Source organism: Colletotrichum fioriniae, assembly GCF_027942845.1.
Source record: "Colletotrichum fioriniae strain IMI 355084 chromosome Unknown scaffold_11, whole genome shotgun sequence".
NCBI classification, from domain to species: Eukaryota; Fungi; Ascomycota; class Sordariomycetes; order Glomerellales; family Glomerellaceae; genus Colletotrichum; species Colletotrichum fioriniae.
The window spans coordinates 1,727,547-1,745,365 of NW_027076847.1; the positions used below are offsets into that span (position 1 = coordinate 1,727,547).

The 17,819-nt window shown below is 51.6% G+C and overlaps 6 protein-coding genes across 6 annotated transcripts; 2 read left to right on the forward strand and 4 right to left on the reverse strand.

Moving 5' to 3' along the window:
• Positions 1-1,962: 1,962 nt before the first annotated feature.
• N0V96_009108 (uncharacterized protein) lies at positions 1,963-3,486 on the reverse strand (the record flags this gene model as incomplete). The annotated part of the gene is made up of 3 exons (XM_053189047.2): positions 1,963-2,270; positions 2,744-2,767; positions 3,372-3,486. 3 exons carry the CDS (start codon positions 3,484-3,486, stop codon positions 1,963-1,965), a joined length of 447 nt encoding a protein of 148 aa, XP_053053813.2.
• A 1,839-nt stretch (positions 3,487-5,325) lies between these two features.
• N0V96_009109 (uncharacterized protein) lies at positions 5,326-6,554 on the reverse strand (the record flags this gene model as incomplete). The annotated part of the gene is made up of 3 exons (XM_053189048.2): positions 5,326-5,791; positions 5,876-6,211; positions 6,283-6,554. 3 exons carry the CDS (start codon positions 6,552-6,554, stop codon positions 5,326-5,328), a joined length of 1,074 nt encoding a protein of 357 aa, XP_053053814.2.
• A 2,415-nt stretch (positions 6,555-8,969) lies between these two features.
• On the reverse strand, positions 8,970-9,763 carry N0V96_009110 (uncharacterized protein; the record flags this gene model as incomplete). The annotated part of the gene is made up of 2 exons (XM_053189049.1): positions 8,970-9,462; positions 9,525-9,763. The coding sequence occupies 2 exons, from the start codon at positions 9,761-9,763 to the stop codon at positions 8,970-8,972; spliced, it is 732 nt and encodes a 243-aa protein (XP_053053815.1).
• A 1,226-nt stretch (positions 9,764-10,989) lies between these two features.
• N0V96_009111 (uncharacterized protein) lies at positions 10,990-12,645 on the forward strand (the record flags this gene model as incomplete). The annotated part of the gene is made up of 1 exon (XM_053189050.2): positions 10,990-12,645. One exon carries the CDS (start codon positions 10,990-10,992, stop codon positions 12,643-12,645), a length of 1,656 nt encoding a protein of 551 aa, XP_053053816.2.
• A 409-nt stretch (positions 12,646-13,054) lies between these two features.
• Positions 13,055-15,288, reverse strand: N0V96_009112 (uncharacterized protein; the record flags this gene model as incomplete). Its single annotated transcript, XM_053189051.1, has 2 exons — positions 13,055-15,012; positions 15,078-15,288. 2 exons carry the CDS (start codon positions 15,286-15,288, stop codon positions 13,055-13,057), a joined length of 2,169 nt encoding a protein of 722 aa, XP_053053817.1.
• Positions 15,289-15,859: 571 nt separating this feature from the next.
• On the forward strand, positions 15,860-17,128 carry AIM24 (Altered inheritance of mitochondria protein 24, mitochondrial; the record flags this gene model as incomplete). The annotated part of the gene is made up of 3 exons (XM_053189052.2): positions 15,860-16,043; positions 16,108-16,226; positions 16,283-17,128. The coding sequence occupies 3 exons, from the start codon at positions 15,860-15,862 to the stop codon at positions 17,126-17,128; spliced, it is 1,149 nt and encodes a 382-aa protein (XP_053053818.2).
• Positions 17,129-17,819: the final 691 nt, after the last annotated feature.

Consider the following 17,819-nt stretch of genomic DNA (forward strand, 5'->3'; position numbering starts at 1 on the left):
GGGCGTGCCGTTGCTCCTTGAGTCAAGCCCAGCGATGTTGTGTCCTTGACTGAAGTCGACCAGCGAGACGGCCCGAGCGCATTGGGCAGCCCAATTTACCTTTGCTCCCGCGGAATACCTCTCAGGTTTGTTTCAGCTTGCCTTGCGGTACCATTTCTAACTAACTATGGACTTGGGTGCGACTGATGAGGCCTAGGAACGAGTCGCTAGGGGTCCCTTTTCAAGGGTTACCGCTAATCGGGGGACCTTCCAACGGGGTTACATATGGCCGCACTACACAAGCAAGCCTTGCTATGCTTGAACTTCGCAGCTCTTCAGATCCCCAATGTGTCATGGCTCATGGCAGAATGCTGTGCACTTGCGTATACCAGATGAATTCATTGATTATCTGTATCTTTACGCATTATCGAGATACTGTACGGAGTAGGTACTTGCACTTGAATGCTTCTGAGATAGGACAGAATGACAGACTAGGCTCGCAACAGCCACGTTACTTTGAATACATGCGCGACGTCTCCGGACAACCCGAGGTTCAGAGCTCCGGTAGCGCAAGACGGCGGCACCGTAGACGATCTGCAATTGATCATGTTATATCCTCGCAAGTTGTGGACTAGGCGTAGCTTAGCTTCACCTAAACACTTTGACCACTCACCACGAAATCAGACACTTGATTCACCGCCCTGGTTTTCTTCCATAGCACCTGTTTGCCAAATGTTGACCCTCTATCGCTGTTCATCGCATAATTCGGAAGTATCTGCGAAGCCCGAGTCCTTTTAGTCTCGCAAGCTTCGTCTTTTCGTCTTGAATTGACGCGTCAGTCATAATTCGGGTGGTTCCTTCAGGTGAACTTAGATACATCAGACCGGAGAACGCCGTAAAGTTGTTCCCTATTGCGAAGCTTGTGATCCTCTCAGTCGCCACGGGGTGGACGACTGAAGCCTCATTTTTTCTCCTCAGGACCAGCAACATCCCGTCGGGTCCGAGTGCGAGCGATCCATTAGGGCCAACTCTAAATTCAAGGATTCTTATGATGACCAGGCGGGCCGCTATCGAACCACTTCGCGTCTGTCGGAACGATTATTCAAGCGACGTATTTTTCGTATACTCCGTAGTCATCATTTCGATACTACCAATGTGTATGATCAACTTTCAAGAACTCAAGACTCTTTTTTGAGCAAGGGACTTTTGATAGAGCTTGATAATGGCGCTCAACACTAGCAAGGGCCACCTTAAAAAGTCCAATCTTAGAAATGTCAGTGCCCACGAACCTGAGCCTCGGGCTCTCGGCAGTTATTCACGGGCTCGAGTCAGTCTCTCTCTTCTCGCCTGCTGACTGCTCATTTCTTTTTTGGTCGAATATCTTTCCACCCCATACCCCACGCGAAGCAGAATGATGCTATAGCCAGACCAAAAGATAGGTAAAACTCCTTGTCGATACTCGATACATATGCCAAAAGCACTCCCGGCAGTTCTTTCTCGGGCACGGCTTTACGGAACCCGGTTGCTCCGGCCTCGAGAATTGGTGACGCATCGACATTCGGTGCGAATTTAGGAAGGTCTCGCTTCAGTGCCCCTGTAAAGATGGCGTTACCTACCGCCAGGGCCACAGCTGAACCCATGAACTGAGAAAACGTAACAAATGATATTCCCATTGAAATCTGCTCCGGAGGTAAGTTCGCCTGAATAGCAATGCTTGGCTTAAAGTCGTTCTGTTAGTCGGGCCTGCGGTCAGTAACCACTACGTGTGGCAAGCGGGTCTCACCAGTTGTAGAACAATGCCTCTCCCACCGCCTGTGATGATTTGATAGCCAGCCCACTGGGCCACCGAAGTCGTCGGTGTGAGTGACGTGAACAAGCCACTAGCAATAATTGTTGCCGCTGTGCCTGTAATAGCCCACGGCAAATAATACCCGAACTTACCGACTTGAAGGATGACAAGGACGTTAGCTAAACTCAAATTACTTATGGAACAATTCCATAGGCTTCCGTACCTAGCACGCCTCCGCCGTAGGCAAAAGCTAGCTGTGACAAGATGCTTGGCAAAAGGTTGATCCCGCTCTGGACCGGCGTGACGCCTTGGACGGCCTGGAAGTAGAGCGGGAGCAGGTAGATCTGGATCATCGCCGAGCCAACAAATGTGAAGTTTGTAGCGGCAGCGGACCAGACGGGCCTCTTGCCGGCCATTGATGATGGGATCAGCCCGTCATCTCCTTTTCGATAGTTCCAGGCCAAGAACGTTGCGAGAGCCACAGCAGAGCCGCAGAACAGTCCTATTATCGTGGGGCTGTTAAAAGCATATTCGTTCCCACCAAGCTCAAGGGCCGTAAGAAACAAGACCGCAGCGCCGGCACATAGCAAAAAGCCGGTAAAATCTAGGTGCGTGTGCAATTTCGCAATGGCCGCCATAGGACTCGGTTTCGGCACCTGATCTGGAATCTCGCACCATGCCAGAAACAGAAGGACGACGCCGCCAATCGGGAGGTTGATGTAGAATGCTGTTTGAGTTTAGCTACCTTACTAGGAGTCGTCTCAACTCGGATGAACTCCATATATTACTCCAACGCCAATTGGCATAGTCGGTAAGTACTCCGCCAAGAACAGCTATGTGTTAACGTTAGTATTTTTGGCGAGACTTTCTCCTTTCCCGGGTGGGTTTCTGCACGTACGACCGCAAACGCTGCCAGAGTTTGCAACTTTAGTTTGACGTTAGCTACTGCTATGATGGTCAATAGCCTATACGTACGTCCGATGACCAGTCCCATAAGAGCTATTAGACAACTTGAATTAGCCAAGCATTTGTCAGACAAAACTCGCAAGGATTAATCATACCAGGTCTCTTCTCTAGAGGCACTGATCCGGCGATGATCGTCAGGCCGCCACTCATTATGCCCGCACTCCCCATCCCCGCGATGATTCTGCCCACGATCAATATCAGGGACGAAGGCGCAGCCCCGCATATTAGAGATCCAATCTCGAACAAGACTAGGAAGACGAAAAAAGACCACTGCATGAATAAGTTCGGATTTGGAGACATGTTCGCTGACAGCCGGAAAAGCCATACCTTTGAGCTGAAGTAGCGGTAGACTTTACCAGTGAGTGGCTGAAAAGCAGCATTAGAAACGTGATAGGCACTGCCATACCAACCGATATCTTGCAGCGAATGGAACTCGTTAGTTATCGCAGGAATGGCCTACAATGCTATTAGCAAATGAAATGCTTCACTTGTTTTCAGGATGCTCTGACGGTAACAATGATAGAGCTGTCAAGGAACATCAACCAGGCAACAACAATCACACATGTAATGACAATCCAAAGCTTGGCCCCTGATAAGTACTTTGGTGCCGGTGTCGCTGGTATATCATTTTCCGGACCTTTGTCCTTCTCTTGGTCGTCCTCCGTGATTGAGCTGGCCTCCTTTTCTGTAATCGTTGTTCCTGGACCATGTTTCTCGTCCTCGGCGACAGTCGGGAACATTTCTGTGGACATGAGACTGAGATCTATTGATAGCAGCTGTTTCTCTGTCATTGTCACAATGCTCCTTCTTCTTCTTGTGGATATGGGGGCAGACTCGGGCTCTGTTTTCCGATCCATCTTGTGGCTATTCGAGGATGATTATTGGCAGGAATAGGGGGCTTCAGTCGATTGGAATCTTTGGATCCCCTCTAAAATTGGGACTCGGACTTGGCAAAGAAAGCTTTTCATAATTTGCATCGCCCGGAATGGGACGCAACAACCGTAATATCCGACGGGATTGATTACCAGTTCCGAAAAGCCCCAGTCAAGAAGCTTCCTTTGCGGCCTACAGGCTTACCAGTCGTGGTAAACACGGGGAATCCCCGACCGAATAAAGTTCAATTCATGGAAAAGATCCCTCAAAAGGAATCACATAAGGCTTTCGAGTGCGCTGTAGGGGCACTTTTTTCGTTGCAGACAAGTCAAGCGTAGACATACACGACTCATGAGACGCATGGATGATGCTGCTTGACATTTTCATCTGTGTTTAGGAGAAAGCTTATTGTCTTTAGCCAGCGAATCAGTCGTTACCGCGGAACACGCATGCTTAGAATTGGCCCAGGCTCAACAACAAGCTTCATTCTACTCCCTTCTCTTCTATTAGTGCTGCAACCTTGAGTCGGCCGAGCAAACCCCCACAAGCCGGAGGTTCTTTTGGGGCATTACGATGGGTCACGGGTCCGGAGGAACCTCAGCGACGGAGTAGCCCGGTGGCCGGGCAGCTCGCGACTAACGGGTCCCCGGGAGATGACTAACACTTTAGATGAGTCCTGGGACCCAAGCTGTCTATGACGAGGATGAAGAGAAACATTCATTCCAGACGGGAGTTTCTAGCCAATCAATTCGACCGCTTGTTAGCAAGCATCGTTGCGTTGCTGAAAGCGTTGAACTGCACTCAATAGCAGAGCTGTTCACACGATAGCCAGAATGAAAACATAAGGTCGCTAACCGGCTTTCGAAAATACACGAGAACAAGTACCATCGAACTGCCGAACATGGATTGATACAACTGTTCGATATTAGCCAAGACCTCCAAGCTTTCAACACCGCCATGTACCTGAAACCACAGCAGGCTCTGTAGCCTTTGCTAATGTACCATCAGGTTCGAAGTACGTTCGTGAGCTACTATGGCCTCTTGTTCGCCGAAAGGATCAGTTAGGGTGGAACCAATTGAGTTGAGGGCTTTAATTCATTGGGTATAGTCATCAACGAAGTTTCCCCCTCTTGATTGCAGGGTGTGCGAGTTCGCAACGTCGCGTATGGGTCTTGTCCTTAAAATAGCTGCACCAGGCGCACAGCCAACCGCGCTCTCAGACAGCACGCGACCCTTTGCCAAATCGGTACAACCAACCAACACAGAAACTAGCCCCCAGTTGACATGTTTGAGATGTATTAGATCTTGGCAGCATACGATTAAGCATGAATCTTTACCCTGGAGCGTTCCCGACGTAGGATGATCACGGCCGATCACCAGGAGCGATCTAGGCTTCATGCAGCCACACCTTCAACGTGATCCACTGATGAACACCTTGATAGTTTGTTCCTCTGATCTCTGCTAGGTCAGCATCAGTATACCATCGCTGTCTTCCCATATTTAGAATATCTGGAAATGGTTTCAATGGCTACTTTTATACAGTAACAATAGCCGGAATAAAGGGGGCCTCGAACCACAACCAAGCTGAGGAGTAATCACCGCGGAATTGATGAACGGCAAACCGTGGGATGATATTCTGGGAAACGGTGCCACTTCTCCCCGCAGCCCACTGTTCGGGAAACCAAATTTAGAATCGGACGTCTCTACCTTATCTACCTCTAAGACGGGATGACAAGCTCCCCCGTCATCAAGTAATCAATCGAGACGTTCTTGTGCTTGACGAACTCCCCCTCCACCTTTGGCACGTACCCCGGAAAGCTATCCACAATTTGACTCAGCGTTCCCCATGAAGCCTGCCCATTAATGTCATACGTCTGAGAGCTGTTGAAGCCGCTAGTGTTGAGGTTGTAGTACAGCATTGGGAACTCCTCGAAGCTGGCGTTGGCATTGACATGAGCAACGCGGGACCCGAACGGGTCTATCACGAAAGTCGCGCCGATAGCTGCGACAAAGGAGTAGGCACCGCTGAGAACGGAGTAGACGCTCAGCGTACCGGTGTTGACCCATTCGTTCTCCCACCAAAGCGAAGTCTCGTCTCCGACGCCAGCCAGATAGGGGAAAGGAGCGAAGTGGACGTGCTCTCGCTGGACGTACATGTTGAACGTCATGCTGGGATACATGTGCCTAGATTGAAAGTGGAATGGTCAGCTCCGGCACTTATCGAAGCAAAGTACAATCAGTCAGGTCAGGTAGGCTCTGCAGGCGTACTCTCCGCACTCCAGCATCCCCCATCGGCCGTAGTCAGTCTCCAGGACTTTGAGATCCTCGGCCACTCCGTCACTAAAGAAGTATCGCTCTGCGCCTGACGGCCTAAGCTTCCGACGGTGGTGCATGATCTTCCCTTGAGGGTCAATCAATGCCTGAGACATGTACATGTAGTCGCCGTCAACTTCTGCAAAGTTGAGGTTGGCGTAGATGCCCACGGCCTGGATCGCAGCGATCAAGCGGTTCCACTGCGCATCGCCAAGCACGATGGCATTCTCAATGTACGACGGAAGGTAGTCACGTGTGAAGTTGTAGTGGCTATCCGAACCCTTGGGGAATCTGTTCGACATGGTTAAGATATTTGCATTCCATGGTCAAATGGTAGAGTCTCGGGCTGGGGTAGGGCTTACCCAGGGAACCAAAGCTCGGGAAAGACGACAACATCGGAACCGCTAGCCTTAGCCTCTTTGATCAACTCGATTCCAGCATCGACACACTCGCTGATGTTGAAAGTGATGCCGGTGTAGTCATAGTTTGTGAGAGGCAGCGGCCAATTCGGCGGAGGCGTACGGATCAACGCAATCGTCAAGTTTGATCGGTCCACGGCGCTGCTATTCCAAGTCGGGGCAGCAATCGCCGAGCCAAGGGCCGAAAGTGCCAAAATACAGCGGGAGAACTTCATTGTGATGAGTCTATTCCAAAATCAAATTCGACCGGTCTGGTTGCCAATGGTGCAGTTTGGTTGAACAGAAAGATGCGGCGTAGTCCATCATTCTCGTCAACTTATATGGCAACTCAACCTGCCTTCCAGTCGGGCTGTCTTGCATCATCATGGCCTTATTGATGTCTTCATACGTAATACAATCAATCGGATTTGATTAATGATATTCACGATAAGCAGGTTGATGGCCCTGAGAGTGCGACCGTTATCCCACTATCCCACATCAACCGCTCGGTGAATGGCAGCAAGATAGCCCGGAGATGGGCCCCGTTGGGCCCGTCGCCAAGTTTACAGCGATGAGAGATTGTGGCTCAATGGTCAAGAAATCCCTATCATGACCATTTTAATCATGATAATCTATGATAAGGCCGTAAACATCTACCGACCGTAGTGCCGATGGCTCACGGGGGCCCGATGCGTGGATCTCGGGGTTTGCTCCGGCGTCACTGCCCGGAAGAGACCCACACGCGTTTTGTTTTCGGTGATTGAGAAAAGTCGGACCGGATAACAAGTGACCTTCACCAGTACGGGCCAGGCTCTTGTGGCTCCGAATGTCGCTGATAAAGATGCTGTATAATTTTGTCGGCTCGGCAGGTAATGCAACGGCCATCTGTGCAGCCGGCTCGTGTGGGACTGCAAAGATCAGCCCAAATCAATAGTCGGTGTAAGTCGCATACGTCTTCGGCCTTTGAATCAATCAGGATGGCGGTCAGGATATGAATTAGGACTTACATAATTCGAAGGTGGACTTATCTGCTCCATTGTATCGGAACCTTTTTGGAGCCGTGCCAGTGTTGCTGCCTTGAAATTGTAGCAAACCAGGATTTAAACGATCATCGATGACATGGGAGTGATACTTTGAGGCCTGCTTTGAAAGCCCCGGTAGTCATCTTTTCTGTTAGCTATAATTCAAGCGAAAGTTTGAGCGGAAGCCACTACAGAAGTTGAGTAGCCGTGTAGAAAGAAGACTACTGCATAGATTAAGAGAAATATTCAGATGAGCACAGCATGAGCGTCAATGAGACTGTCGATTACACCTACTACTATTCCCTCTCAGGTGTTTCTCTACCCGCTTTTGAATTGAGAAACCTATTCTTATCATCATCGTTTGATTAGCATGGAGAAAACAACAGGCTTCAGTAAATGCATGCAGTCATATCTCTCATCCGCCCAGTACATCGCGTACCAGGCCGTTACCAAAGGTGGCCCGAAATACTATACCTGACTGGCGAAGCGTCGCCAAATATCGAAGACAGCGTTGCGACCAGTCTGAGCGATAGGATTCAGGCGGTTTGATGCGATCCCGTGCGTGACAATACTTCTCTGCCTCTCGCAACCTGACAGAAATCGTTGGTCAATCATCATGAACCCCTGTGTATTATTATGAAGTTGAAAAACATACACCGATGTTTCTCCACCACCCCTTGTATCTGATTACAAAGTAGTCAACTGCTACGATTGAAAATTGTACCGTCCATAGTGGTACATATTCAACGGAAAAGAAGTTGACACGTCTGGGAGCACTTTTAAGAGCGTAAGGGAAACTTTACTCACACGCCGTACCGTTCGACCGGGAGATGTGGGCCGTTATGCAGGGACTGGGTTGACTCGTTCTTAATTGCTTCCTCGAGGTGACTTCAATGTTATTTTATGGGTTGTTACAAGGCATGCATCGCCAATGCTCATGATCATATGTCTATTTCGACTTCCAGATGAACATTTGAGTCAACCTGGGATATACTTCACTCTCTGTCTTCATAGTTTCTCTTAACAACTGGCTATGCATCAAGCTTGCGCCTTTGCTGTAGTAGAATCTACTTCAACAGGCTTTCGAGTTGTTTGCAGATCGCATTGCCAACCTCAACTGTTGTCGCACTCCCACCCAGATCCCTAAAGAAACCAGTCAGACGTGCGCCAAACATTAAGCAGCAAGTGAAACTTACGGGGTCCGTATCTCATGGCCGCCAATGTTCTTGGAGTCTAAGACCTTCTCGATTGCTTTATCAATGGCCTTTGCCTCATCAACCATCCCAAAGGAGTACTTCAGCATCATTGCCGCTGCTAGTATAGTCGCGACTGGGTTGGCGATACCTGTACATAAACTAATTTAATCTTTGACCGCTTGACCTCTTAGGTGTGACTGGGACAAGTCTCTGTTACCTTTGCCCGCGATATCGGGTGCGCTCCCGTGGATGGGCTCGTAAAGACCGATCCCTCCCGAGCCAGGGGTAGTGCTTGAGATCGATGCTGATGGGAGCAGACCCAGCGATCCTGGGACTACGCTGCTCACATCCGACAAGATATCGCCGAACCTGGACATCATTTTATGACTCCGTGAGCTTTATTGAACCGGAACTTTTGTTTGGGCGGCAATACTCACGTGTTATCCATGAGGACCACTCCATTGAACGAGCGAGGATCTTTGACCATAAGCATGGCTGCGCTATCGGCAAGCTGGTGAGAAAGCTTGATCTGCGGATACTCCCTCGCGAAAAAGTCCGTCACGGCTCGACGCCAAAGCCGACTGACAGCAAGAACGTTGGCCTTGTCGCACGAAATGACTTGCTGAGGCGGGTCTGTCTCTATAGCCAAGTCGGCGGCGACCTTTGCAACCCGTTCAACTTCTGCTCGGGAGTACGCCCAAGCGTCCGATGCAAAGTCCTCCTCTTCAGTCTTGTCTCCGAAGTAAGCACCTCCACAATTTTCTCGCACAAGAATAAAGTCGGTTCCCTCTGTGAGCTCGGGTCGGATAGGACCTCGATCAACAAGGGACTTGCTCGCGAACTTGCAAGGACGAAGGTTCGCAAAGGCATTGAGTCCGTGGCGTAAGGCTAGGACGCCCTGCTCTGGTCGCACTTTGCCAGCGCCCCTGAGTACATGGTTTCTCAGCCATTGTCACTGATGAGAAGTAGATTTAATGACCTGACTTACCACTTAGGCCCACCGACTGACCCGAACAAGACCGCATCGCTTGCCTTGGCCACGTCCAGAACTTCTTGAGTCAAAGCGACGCCGTGCTTGTCAATACTGCAACCTCCCATCAATTCTGAGCGGACCTCAAATTTCACGCCAGAGGCTTTTTGGATCACCTCAAGCACCTTAATAGCCTCGGCGATAATCTCGGGGCCAACACCATCGCCTGGCAGAACAAGGATCTTGTGAGAAGTCATGGTGTTGAATTTTACGAAGAGTTCGCTTGAAACTGATACGGTGAGTTATTTGTCAGAGACTTAGTCAAAGACAAACTTCGCCGTGATGTTTCTGCTTGAAAGTCGGCCGACGGAGATGAAGCCTTGGGGTAGACGGAGGTGGGTGGCTGTTGTTCTCCGCGTAAGCACCGGTCTCGGGGCAAGATATCCGGGGATGACGTACCCCGATGCGGAGGCGCTAAAGTTACCGCAAATAGCCGACTTGTTCCCGTTGGAAAAGATTCAGTGAGTTACTTTTGTTGATCGCGGAATTGTGTCCGTAGCACGGAAACCTGTTCCCTAAATTCTCGGTTCATTGAAGCTTCGTTTATGGCGAAAACCTAATTTTATGTAAGGTTGTGTGATCAAGCCAATGTCAATGCAGCCTTCTGTAAATTCCAGAACTATGCCACAACTCTAATTCATAAAGACATGACGAAAACGAAAGCCACATATGTAGATGCTTGCGGGATCACCAAATCTTCGCGTACTCTAGATTTCGGAGCGATAAAACTACCAAAATAATTGGAGTGATAGCGGCCAAATGCAACGAGAGTATAATTTGAGCAGCAATGACACTAGCTGTTCTTCTTGACATGCTTACTTTACTCAAGTCTCGAATGGGTGCATAGATCCATCCTGGGTGCATGTACGTCCGTGGGTATGTCTGAAGCGTACTTCGAAGTTCGGACTCGGGTTCGGGGCCGGACTAAGTTCTATCATGGCACAGGCATATTCAAGTGCCACTTGAGGGAGTGGAACGTCTCGAACAATCTTGGTCATTCAAACGCTTACCTTGGGACTGTATCCGTTGAGATAGCATTTTGATCAGTAGTGGAATCGATGAAGTGTCCGTGATTGTTACGTTTAGACCAGTGGGCAGAGAGTTTGGTGGATTGACGTGAATTTTGGGAACTGTCTTTGCCATCTAAAAGCTTCTCCTTCTTCACGGGTATATTACTTGAAGTATCTACTCAACGTGGTGCCCATTTTCAAACCAAAAGCATTGAGTGACTTAGCCCAACTTCAGAGTCACAAGATTGACCACCGAGGAGCTCAAGCCTACGATGTCTTCCATCGACTCTGGCCTGCAATACTGCGTTGTCGTTGCTAGTCTAACGATTACACTACTTTATTTCTTGCACCGCTCTCTTCTACCCAAACCGATCCCAGGAATCCCACACAACAAACATGCGGCCACGACCATCATGGGAGACATCGACTCCTTCCTCGAAAGCCAGAAACAAGGCATCTCAATGTTCCGATGGGTCGCAGCCCAAACGGAGAACCTCAAATCGCCAATCATCCAACTCTTCATGCGCCCTTTTTCTCCCCCTACAGTTATCGTCACAGATTTCCGCGAAGCAGAGGACATATCCATGAGACGATACAAGGAATTCGACCGAACCGACTTCTTGCGGTACATCTCTCAGCCACTGATGCCCCAGTTCCACATGATGATGAAGAGCGATGATCCCATGTTCAAGAGGCAACGGAAATGGCTGCAAGACCTGATGACGCCTGCCTTTCTCAACGGTGTAGTGGCTAAGCCCATCTATGACAGCGTTCGGCAGGTGGTTGAGCTTTGGAATCACAAGGCTCGCCTTGCCGATGGCCACCCATTCGAGGCCTTCGACGAAATCTATTTCGGGGCGTTTGACGCTGTCCTTGCCTTCCCTTATAGCAGCAACTTCCAGCACATGACGCTGCCGGGTCGACTGCAGCTGATTTCGACCCTCGAACACGTGGAACATCCAGCCAAGGCTGACTCGCCGGTGGTCTTTCCGGAGAGTAAACAAAGCAGCATCATCAGGGCGATGCTGGGACTAGCCGAGGCGGTCGAGGAAACAAGAAAGGCAGTCCTCCCATGGCTTCGGTCCTGGTACATCCAACACACCCCCCGCATCAAGGCCGCCAAGAAGATTAGAGATGAGACTATCAACCACGAACTCGATACTGCCGTAAAGAGACTCGAGGCCGGTGAGCCTGCGTCCTCGGCGCTGGAGTATATGGTCTACAGGGAGAAACGAGTAGCCGAGAAGGAAGGCAGAGCCCCGGTCTACAAGTCGGTCGGTATGAAAGGCGAGGTAAGTCACCGCATTGACACACGATCTATGCAGAAGTTCAACCATTCTAACGACGAGATCCAGGCGCTTGGCTTCTTGTTAGCCGGGCACGAGACGACGGCCACAACTTTTGGCTGGGGCATCAAATACCTCACAGACAACCCAGACGCACAAGTACGACTCCGCAAAGCCCTCCGCCAGCACTTGCCCGACGCGGTAGGAGAGAAACGGAACCCGACACACGAAGAAATCATAAAGACTACCATCCCATACCTCGACGCCACCATTGAAGAAATCCTTCGCTTTGCTGGGACGACCTCGGTTACGGACCGCGAAGCGATGCAGGATACAACGATCCTCGGCCACCACATCCCCAAGGGCACAAATGTGATGATGGTGACCATTGGCAAGAGTATCCTCAAGCCGGCCTTTGATATCCCCGACGCCTTGCGGTCCAAGACGGCGCTCGACGCGTCGAGCCGGGTTCGAAGCTGGGAAACATCGCCATATCCTGTGGAGGACTTCAAGCCGGAGCGTTGGCTTGTCAAGTCAGGCGAGAGTCCGGAGAAGATGGTGTATGATGCCACGGCTGGGCCTCAGATGGCTTTTGGCCTCGGCCCTAGGGCATGCTTCGGACGAAGGCTGGCGTATCTGGAGCTCCGCCTGTTTACCGCGATGCTGATCTGGAACTTTGACTTTTTGCGGTGTCCTTCTGAGTTGTCTGACTATAGAGGCTTCGACGGACTGACGGTGAGGCCTCGGCAATGCTATGTCAAGCTAGCGAAAATTAAACTATGAGGTCTTCATAAAGGTTATTTTGAGATAGCATGGGCTTGGCACGATAAAGATGTTTTACCTGCACACCTTACGCCGCACATATGCAAGGAAGGTGATCTTAGCTTATCGACTGCGCTGAACATTGACTACCTAGATAGAGACAAGCATTGCGACGCGTCTACAAAGGTAGAAGAACTAGACTGAAAGACATCACACAATATAAGGAACGGCAAAGAGACTTGACGAGAACGAATTGCCTATCTAGTATGCTCTGCTCTGCAGGATTCTCGCCACAATATGCAACATTCTGTAAGCAACCTGTTTTCCAAGGCCACCGCGGCCTGTATGCTGAACTCCAGAAACACCATGCCCAATGCACCTATAGCCGCCCGATGCGCCATGCTAGGTAGGATATCACTCGCTTCAGCCTTCAAATGGCTAGTCCAACAAGGCCGTCGTAAGCGCGCTCGACGGTCCGGCCACCCATTCCAGGGATGGTCTTCAACTGCGCCAAAGTCTCAATCTCGGCGCCTTCCTCATCTGCCATGGTTTCAAGGTAATCGACAAGGTCCTGGGCCTTCTTCGAGCCGAATCCGTGCAAGCCCTTGATCTGGGCAAGGTCTCGCGAGTTGACGATGCTCAACAAGTTCTGGGTTCGGGGAGAGGCTGGTCCGGTCGGGTCGGGGAGGACCATTTTGGGAGGCTTGGCGGGCTTTGCCTTTCGGCTCTTCATCTTCGCAGCAACATCCACAAAACTCATGTCTTCGTCCCCTCTGTCTTGTTGGTATTCTTCGTCACTGTCGTCGGCAGCGATTCTTCTACGCTTCTTCTCGTGTCCGTTCCGAGGAGAGGATGACACTGGTAGCGACTCGGTGGGGAGCATGTTTCCAAGCTTGACCCTTAGCTTCTCAATCTTGCCCAACAGCTTGGCCTGGCCTGGGAAGAAAGGAAGGGCCTCCTCGTACATCTGAAGCGCCACAACATCGTTGCCAGTCTCCTTGGCCTGTCTAGCAGCAAGCAAGAAGCGCAGTCCCTCTGAGCGGCCATCGTCGCGTTCCCGCTCCTCATTCGCAATCCGGCGCTCCAGTGCTTCCAATCTGCGCCGCACAGCATCGTTGATGTCAGGGTGAGCAGGGGCAGGTGCAGGCTCTGCCGTCTTGTTCTCCCTAGATGCGAGGATCTCGCTAACCTTTTTCTCCACGATGGCCTCCAATTGCTCCGCGGAGATGGAAAGCTTTTGTTCGGCTGGTTGAGCCGGCTGGGTTGGCTGAGCTATCAGTGAGGACTGCGAAGGACGTGCAAGCTTGCTAGCCTTGGACGGCAATTCGCGTTCGACCAGGGGCTTTCGGGTCTGTGTCATGTTGGCGGTCGGCCGAACGGGGGCGGCAGACTTGCTACGGTCGGTGTACACGTTGAAAAGCTTCACCGGTCGGGTCGGGTCGGCAGCCTTCTCAGTTGCCTTGGCTGCAATAGTACCACTGTGAATGTTGTGGGCATTGGCCAACGGGCGGAGGGGTTGTCGTAGGGTGGATGTAGAACTGCCCGAGTTCGTACGCGGAACTTGCTTGAAAACGACCTCGTTCTCGATTTCGCGGACCTCGATGCGCTTGGCTCTCGAGCTCACATTTAAGCTGCTCAAAGTGTCAAGATGGTAGCTGCGAATGGGGGCCAGGTTGAGGATCATGACGGTGATGCCGTTGTTCTGGCCTAAGCTGAGGATGCGCGTCATCTTTGACTCGCGGTAGGGAATTCGTTTATCCCCACGGGAGATGGCGTCGATGCACTGCGACAGAACGAACAGACTCTTGTTGATGGCAGCAGACTCTACCAACCTCTCCTTTCCGTTGTCGGTACGGCGGTTGTCTTCCGAGCCAGCCAAGTCAATGGCTGAGGCTACGCTTTCGCGGACCTGGTCTCCCGTTGTTTGTGTCACCTTGATTCTCATAATGGCGTGGCTTCGACTGCTGTGCGCGTTGAGTTTCGTGGATGCCGTGACGCGGTTGTTATTCGCCTCGATGTAGAGTCGTGAAAAGTCCTGAAGGTCCTCACACGCGCGTTCGGACAGACCCACTACCATCGTCTTGCCATCTTTCTCGCGGAGGGGTAGGCCAGAAGGCTGGCGTTTCTCGGGGGGTTCGAATAGGTCAAAGACCTTGTCGTTGTAGATCTCGTAGTATGACAAGACCACGTCGACAGTCGTCTGGCCGCCGGTGTCCTTGGCGATCTTCTTACCGCGCCGATACACACCGCTCAGCAGTCTCGGGATTACACCGCGATCTGCCAGCTTCAGTCCACCTCTCATGGTGTGCGTCTTGCCTGTTCCCGTGACTCCATAGGCGAATATAGTGACATCGAGACCCTGGAAGAGTGCCTTGATGTGTGGTGCGACTGCTCAAGTTAGTTTGACCGATGTCTCTCGATGTTGGTGTCTCGCGTAAGGTATTCATTCGTACCCTCTGATGTGAAGAGTGCGTCTTGTGTCGTCGATTGGTCGTAGACGCTGGTGAAGGCGAAGGAGAACTCCTCGCTTTCGTTCTTCGGACTCGGAATCTTGACCAGCGTGGCTGGCTTACCCGGCTCAGTGCTATCTGCGCGGACAATGACGTCTTTATCCAGCTCCTTTTCGAGGAGGGGACGGATACGCGCGACCACACGAACCGACATGGTGAGGCCAGACCGACTTTCGACTCGATGGATAGGGTGGCAGCAGCCCAAGCCAGCAAGAATGAGAGGATGTCGGTGTCGATACTCGGAAGAATGGTGTCGGGGTTCGAGGTCGACGCGACGTGTCGAAATTGGTTCGACGAGAAGACTTTTGTGGTGTTTGAACCGTGTTCGTGACTTATTCAATGTTGTGCAAGGAATATGGAAGGTTTGCACTGAGGCCTTGTCAACAGGGGTCCTGACATGGGCCGTTGCTGGGGAGACGGCGCTAATCTCCTCTAAGCGAATGAAACGAATCTCCAGGCCCACTATAATCTTCGAGCTTTGACATTGGAAGGAACGGTCAAGTACGTACTCCCCAGCTCACGTGCCGGTACGTACCTGATCTTTTCCTAGCTTGTGTACGTACTTCTCGGCACGGGGCGGCATTGACCCGGGATGAAGCTCCGGGATTTTGCCGTCAGCACAAAGGTCGGCGGCCCTCCAATTCCCTGATGGAGCACCGCAGAGGGCGACAGCTGCTGGAGCTTCCAAGTCACGATATAGACGACCGACGTCATCAGCCTCCCAGATGCCCGCCATGCGCGCCCAATTGCCCTTGCTGAGGACGGCGCAAGGTGTGCGACCTGGTCAATCGCCTTCAAACGTCTGCAGGCAATGCAGGGGCATCCAGATCAGCGCTGCGCCGACGACTGAAGCCCCAAAGGTTGGCGGGGATGTCTTTGGAGCTCGAGGAGCGTCGCGGGACGCCGCCGGTATGCTCACTGGTTCAATGGCATGAAACTCGATACTAAGAGAATGCTGACTTGATGACAACAGATGCCCGCTTCGAGGTCCTCGGTTCCCCATACTCCCTCCTTTCCGTCTCGCTGTCGCCGTCGCAGCAGCTCTACACCAGAAGGGGAACATTGGTAGGAGTCGCAGGCAAGGCTGAAAATGTGAGCATGAACTCACACTCTGCTCCTCCGGCCAGTATCTAATCACAAAAACACAGGCCCAATCGACACTTTCCATTCTTTCGCCCTTTACACGAGCCTTCCTCGGCGTTCCTTTCCTATACCAACGCATTTCATCTTCAACGCCTCTCACGGCTCTGATTTCTACAAAGTCTCCCACGACGACCTTTTCCGTCCTTCACCTCGATGGTACCACCGACTACATGGTCTCCCAGCGTAATGCGCTTCTTGCCTGGACAGGTCACACACTCTCCGTATCGCCGCGTATAAGCCGTGGCCTTTCGCTTGCCCACTGGGGAAGCACTCACCTCACCGGCCGTGGTCTGGCCGCTCTATCCTCTCCCGGTCAGGTATACGAAGTCACTCTCGCAGAAGGCGAAGAGTTTGTCGCTCACCCCTCGCACGTTGTTGCATACGCTGTTTCTCGCAACCCTCCTCTGCCGATGCGCCTCAAATCGAACATTCTCCGCCTTCAGATTCCCAGCATCACTCGCTTCTTCCCCGAGACAAGCTTCATGAAGGCGATGCGCGATACCAGTACCTACAAGAACATCTCTCGGTGGTTATTCACCTTGAGGACGTCACTCAGACGCACCATTTGGGGCGACCGCCTGTTCCTACAGTTCCGGGGCCCGACAACGCTTCTCATGTCCAGCAGAGGTGTCAGAGTTGCAGATGCTCTCACCAACAAGGAGGTCAACGAGATCGCTGACGCGCCGGCTGGCGTAGTTCCAGAGGCGGTTGAATTGACGACCAAGCCCAAGGTTGAGGCAAAGCCCGCATCGGTCGAGCAGCCACCCTCAGCCATCCATGTCGCCAGTGTATCGCGTGATGGAAAGGTTAGCTTCGAGGATGCGAAGGATCTCAAAGAATTTGTGCGATAGAGGCGGAACCAAAATCGGAATCAAATGTTGGCACCCCTGTGCCGCGAAGCAGAATTGCCATGGCAATTGGACCAGACAGCCACGAGGCTGACAAATGTAACTTTACTGTGTAATAGACAACAGGTTGCAATGCTACATGTGAAGCGACCTGCAAATTAAGTCCGGTTCGTGCAAGCCATTTTCGCCGTGCCGTGCTTCAGTATCGGCCGGATCTTTGTCACTCGTATGCTCGTGTCTTGTCCGTATGAATAGTTACCATCTCGGAGATATGAGTTCATTCGTCGTCCGATCCCTGGATATCTTGCTAGGATGAGCTTGGTGAATGACAACTTCGGATAGAAGGTTACAAAACCACGTGGTTTTGCGCCGTTGATGTAATCCGGCTTAGTGGTAAACAGCCACGGAGGCTGGCATTATTGACAAGCCTGGCGTTCTAAATGACACTTCGATTTCCGACCGAGCGCCGAGCACACCCTTCCGAGACATTGGAACCGTGGTGATTGGTCAAATGGCCAAAGGTGAACAGCTGCTGCATCCCTCATTCCAATCCAGAGTCTCGGGCCTCGCGTTTTCGTCTCAACACCGAGCCAACAAGTCTCTTCCGGGCCCCCCACCCCGGATCACGGCTCCGGGCTGGGGTACGAGGCGAGATCTTGCAGCCAAGGCGGGTTCAGTTGAAGAAGATGAATTC